This window comes from Diuraphis noxia, unplaced genomic scaffold (assembly GCF_037042655.1).
Source record: "Diuraphis noxia isolate RWA-SAM2 unplaced genomic scaffold, SU_Dnox_SAM2 contig0005, whole genome shotgun sequence".
NCBI classification, from domain to species: Eukaryota; Metazoa; Arthropoda; class Insecta; order Hemiptera; family Aphididae; genus Diuraphis; species Diuraphis noxia.
In genome coordinates, this window is record NW_028301715.1 from 3,763,097 (window position 1) to 3,768,933 (window position 5,837).

At 32.7% G+C, this 5,837-nt stretch overlaps 3 protein-coding genes across 3 annotated transcripts; all 3 read left to right on the plus strand.

Annotated features, from left to right (window-relative positions):
* Positions 1-236: 236 nt before the first annotated feature.
* On the plus strand, positions 237-2,256 carry LOC149054748 (uncharacterized). The gene has a single exon (XM_089228102.1). It carries the CDS (start codon positions 693-695, stop codon positions 2,067-2,069), a length of 1,377 nt encoding a protein of 458 aa, XP_089084228.1. The 5' UTR covers positions 237-692; the 3' UTR covers positions 2,070-2,256.
* A 1,048-nt stretch (positions 2,257-3,304) lies between these two features.
* Positions 3,305-5,277, plus strand: LOC149054749 (general transcription factor II-I repeat domain-containing protein 2-like). The gene is made up of 2 exons (XM_089228103.1): positions 3,305-3,793; positions 3,862-5,277. Exons 1-2 carry the CDS (start codon positions 3,595-3,597, stop codon positions 4,167-4,169), a joined length of 507 nt encoding a protein of 168 aa, XP_089084229.1. The 5' UTR covers positions 3,305-3,594; the 3' UTR covers positions 4,170-5,277.
* LOC149054750 (general transcription factor II-I repeat domain-containing protein 2-like) lies at positions 4,311-4,889 on the plus strand. The gene has a single exon (XM_089228614.1). The coding sequence runs from the start codon at positions 4,311-4,313 to the stop codon at positions 4,887-4,889; it is 579 nt and encodes a 192-aa protein (XP_089084740.1).
* Positions 5,278-5,837: the final 560 nt, after the last annotated feature.

Genomic DNA, 5,837 nt, shown 5'->3' on the forward strand with positions numbered 1-5,837 from the left:
AAGTCATAAAAAACCTTAAATTTTAAGTACATTGCATTGGATATCACACAAATACTTTATTAATTCTAATAGTTTCATCTAACCTAACCCTGTTATCTACATCTGTCGTCTATACTATAGTGCGGCCAGCGAAACTAGGCGGGTGATCGCCGCGCGCCTGGTGGCTGTTTTCATGTGAACCAGGGATTCTAAAAGTATTGCTTATTAAATGAATAGCTGATGCAGTTGTGTTTCAGCTGTTTTATAAAAAATTTTGGGTGTCCTTACAACACAAATATTTTATTAGCGTATAAGCATTGAACACTATATAATGTAGTGTTCCATGGTATGAGGTACATCGTTTATACAATATATATAATATAATAATATGGGTACTACATACTGCCGAGGGTGAGGGTAACCGTCTAGCGCGCCGTTTTTCTATTGAAACTGGACATCTGGCACTGGAGACCACATTCCATTGACTTTATTGTACCTATTGTAATTTTATTGAAACCAAATTGTGTACAAGAACCATTTTTTTCTTCATAATGTGTTAGTCTTCGATCCTCTGCCCTTCGTGTATCTGTTGATTGCTATCGTTTAAGTTTAATGTGATTTTTTTACACGGCTGTTTTAATATTTTACAATATTTGAATTTTTTTTTGTGTTTGTTTTTTTTACTGATCGTTTGTGTAAATTATTTTTTCAAAATGTCAATTAGACCCGATATACATTCCCAAACGAAAAAAACAATATACAACGTATATACATTTTTTAAAACCTTAGCCAACTGCAAAGATAAGCCGGAATTAGCAGATTATTTTCGACAATCACAGGAGAGGACGGCCGAAGCTTGTGCGGTGAGTCTGAGAACTGTACAACGGATATGTCATGAAAGTAAAGTAACTGGAAATCGAGAAGAACTATTATGTGTCGGAAGTTCTAATGACCTTAAATTTCAATCGCCACGAAAAAAATACTGTCGCGAGAAATCTGTCACTGAACTTGATGATTTTGACAATGAAGTGGTCAGAAGAGTTGTCCATAGCTTTTACGACAAAGGTGAATTTCCAACGAGTGCTAAAATATTATCGGAACTGCGTGAAAAATTAAATTACCGTGGATCAAAATCGTCGGTAAAAATAATTTTAAAACAACTTCATTTTAAGTACAAAAAATGTAACGACGGTCGCAAATTCTTGATGGAACGGTCCGATATAGTAGCTGCGCGCGTTAAATTTCTTAGAAAAATGAACGAGTTTCGTAGGAACGGTGATACTCGGCCGGTAATCTACTTAGATGAAACCTGGGTTAATCAAAATCATACGCGTGGACGTATTTGGCAAAATGAAGAAAATACGGAAGGCTTAAAAGTACCTACAGACAAAGGCAGCCGCCTCATAGTATGCCACGCCGGATCTCCTTCCTTCGGATTCATTAAAGAATCAAAACTTATTTTTCGATGTAATTCTGGTGACAAGGATTATCATTCACAAATGAACGTCACAATTTTTGAAAGTTGGTTTTCACAAATGTTACTTAACTTAGAAGAGCCGAGTATTATTGTCATGGATAACGCTTCATATCACTCTTCTTTGGCCGAGAACTATCCGAAGTCCAACAGTAGAAAGTCAGATGTTCAACAGTGGTTACGGGATAAAAATATAGATTTTTCTCCTGTAGAAACACTTGACGAGTTACGGGAAAAGGTGAAACTTTCGATGCCGCGCGGAAAAAAATATAAACTGGATGAACTAACTTCCGAAATGGGTCATGAAGTGGTAAGGCTTCCCCCTTACCACTGTCAGTATAACCCAATAGAACTTATTTGGGCGCAAGTTAAAGGCAGAGTGGCTGAAAAAAATTCAACTTTCAAAATTGCAGATGTCGAGAAACTTGTGCATAAAGAGATCGATGCAGTTACTTCGAACGATTGGGCCAAATGTGGTGAGCATTGCGTCAAGATCCAGGAAGAGGACTACGTCAAGGCGGGACTAAGGGATGAGATATTAGAACCAATAATATTGACCATTAATCCTGACGAAAGCAGCTCAAGTGAAGATGAAGACGACAGCTGTGAGGACTAGAATATTTCAATTCGGAAAACCATTTTTCTATGTAAATATTATTATAATAGTTTTAAGTTTCATTACTTAGTTATTAGTTTTTAAATGTACATACATATTATGTAATTGCGTAAAAAATAATGATATTAATATTATTACTTATTAGCGAATGTGATAATTAATAAATAATAAGTTTTACGTATAGAAATATCGAACGTTTGTCGTTTAGTTTTTATTACAACTCCAGAGCTTTTTTAAAATTATTTTACGCGGGAATGAAGTCTTGGAAACACTGACGAAAATTGGCCACCAGGCGCGCGGCGATCACCCGCCTAGTTTCGCTGGCCGCACTATAGTGCTGGACATTGGCTTGCCTAATCCGGATCACGGATTGAAATACAGAATCTGGATTGACGGATTCAATCGGTTTTAATCGGATTATCGAATTCAATCCGTTCTCCGGATTTACGGATTGAATCGGTAAATCCGAGCAACGGGTTTAATTTATAAAGCTGAATTAATAATTTTAAAATAATGTTTATGAACAATCAACAAAGTATAGACATCATGATATTATGTATGATAATATAATATAGTATCGACTATAATTAACATATAATATATTTGTTTGTTATATTAATTATTAATTAAGTTAATTACTAATTTAATAATAATTATTGTATCAACTATCAATCTATATTCTTTTTTTTATTTCTATGTAAATTGATTATTTATCACATACTAATTCATATTAGATCATTATATTTTCCAAAAAGGTGTTTAATACTTTAATGTTGATTTATAATAAAATAAACAAATTACTACCCCATACACTGATGAAAATATAACTAGTAACTAGTAAGTACTAAGTACTAAGTAGTAACTAAATAAAAATCACATGGTTAATTTGAAAAACTATTTTTATTTAATTTTTGTACATAGAAAATGTTACATTATAAAAAAAAAAACAAATATTATTTTAATTTTGCTGCTTTGTGTTATGACTTATGAGAACGCTCTTTCTGAAGGTGTTGAGGTGGACGGAATGCACAAATATTTTTTATTATAATTTTAATTAATTATATTAATCCGGATTGGTATCATAATCCGGATTGATAATTTTTAATCCGTAATCCGGATAAACAGATTAATGACGAATGACGATTGTTTCAAACCGGATTGATCCGGATTGGTAATCTGGATACGGATTTATCCGGATTTGATGTCCAGCACTATAGTCTATACCAGTGATGCCCAACCTTTTTTCCTCGGCGTGCCACTTTGGTAAACATTTGTAATCGAGCGGGCCACCAAATATAAAAGTACTCATAATCTCAATCTTAATATAATTTAGTTACACATCGTAGGTTGCAATATAATATGGAGGTACATGTTGGACTGATTTTCTTATCTTTTTTATTGACTATAGCACAGATTACAAATTGAGGTACACGTTGTAGGTACACATTAACTTGATCAGTAGTCAGTACGCTCTTTATAGTGCACGGGTGATATCGATTTTAAATCATAAAATTTCTATTTTAAAATGTCCGACAGAAAAAAGCGCAAATACAATGATGATTACCGAATTTTTAACGAAAAATGGTCAATAAGTTACTTTTTCATTGAAATTAATAGAAAAGCTGTTTGCCTTGTGTGTCGTGAAACGGTTTCAGTTTTTAAAGAATTTAATATCAAACGACATTATGAAACAAAACATGAAGCAAAATTCGGCAATTTAAAAGGTAAGCTATTATTTTCAATATAATTAAGTTATACAAAAACTTAATGTCGTGTAATATTATTTAATTAGGAGAATTACGTGTTACTAAGTTAGAAGCATTCAAAAAAGATATCCACACCCAAAATGTTTCAAATTTATTTAAAAAACAAAATTCAACTAAAACAAATGTTGTACAAGCGAGCTATAAAGTAGCGAATTTGATAGCTAGTGAAACTAAACCTCTAAGTGAGGGAGATTTTATAAAAAAATGTATTTTAACTGTGGTTGAAGAAATAATTCCTGAAAAATTAGAACTTTTTAAGGAAATAAGTTTATCACGAAACACAATTACCAGACGTGTTGAAAATATAGGGAATAACATACTTACACAGCTATAGAACAAAGCACGAGATTTCAAATATTTTTCGCTAGCACTGGATGAGAGTACCGATATCACCGATACTGCCCAGCTGCTAATAATTATTCGTGGCATTGATATTAATTTTAATATAACAGAGGAGTTGGCTTCTTTACAAAGTATGCATAATCGAACAACAGGGGCTGATATATTTGAAAAAGTAGGTCTTTGTCTTCAAGATCTTAAGCTCGATTGGAGAAATCTAAGTTGCATAACAACAGATGGCGCTCCAAATATGAGAGGAGAGAATATTGGTTTTGTTGGTAGAGTAAATAAACTTTTAAAATTGAAAAATACTGAACCTCCTATTAATATTCACTGTATTATTCATCAGCAGGCTCTCTGTGGAAAAGTTATAGGTCTCGAACATGTTATGTCTGTTGTAACAAAAGCGGTTAATTTTATTAGGTCTCATGGCCTTACTCATAGACAGTTTCAAAGTTTTCTTCTCGAAATAGAAGCTGAGTACAATGACGTGGTGTATCATAATCACGTTCGATGGCTAAGCAGAGGAAAGGTTTTGAAACGATTTTTTGATCTACGAAAAGAAATTGAAATGTTCATGATCGACAAGGGAAAACAAATTTTAGAACTTAAAGATGATAATTGGTTGTGGGATTTAGCTTTTCTTACAGACGTAACAACACATTTAAATATTTTGATGTCGATACTTCTTTTCAACTTGAACTTATCGAGTTAAAAACAAATTCATTTTAATATGATGAATTTCAAACAATGAAAAAAAATGATATTTTAAAATTTTATTCAACGCTTTCACACGAAGATTTCCCTGCTTTGAGAGACATTATGATGAAAATGGCAACTGTATTTGGCTCGACGTATATATGTGAACAAATATTTTCACGGATGAAACAAACAAAATCAGTTCATAGATCGCGACTTACGGATGAACACCTTCATTCAATTTTGAGGATTGGAACAACTAAATTCCAACCAGATTTTTCATTATTAGTCAAAGAAACACAAGTTCAAATTTCACATTAAAAACATTTTTATATACTTTTTATTTTTATTTTTATTATTGTATTTTTTATTTATAAATTAATTAAAATCGTATTTTGTAATAATTGGAATATTTTTTGGAATATTTTGTTTTATTTTAATAATTTGTAACGGGCCACATGTGGCCCGCGGGCCGCGGGTTGGTCATGACTGGTCTATACCCTGTTAGAATAGAAGAACAATAAGCACGTATATATACAGTATAACCACAGAATAACCAGAAGAGACACTTTTTCAGTTTAACATAGGTTCAAGGTGGATTTATAAATCCACCTAGCGGCTTGCATGGGTTCTTAATTCTTATAGGGTACAGATTTGCAACACCTGGTGGAATATCAGTGCTGCCGGTAGAAAGATAATTCTCATTATTCTTTGTTTCTAGCGCGGCTGTTATTCCCCGAACAGGGGCAATTACCTTTAGCCTAATAAGTAATAAAGTCGTAAATTGCAATATACATGGATACACTGATATTTTTGAGTGCTCAGCGAGTGTCCATTCAGGTTATTCTGTGGTATAACTTACTCTATAGAGTTTAGTGATATATCAATGTTATTATTGGTTGATTACTGATAAGCTATCAGTTTATATGTTTGATGAATAATATTATTTTGTATTTGAAAACTG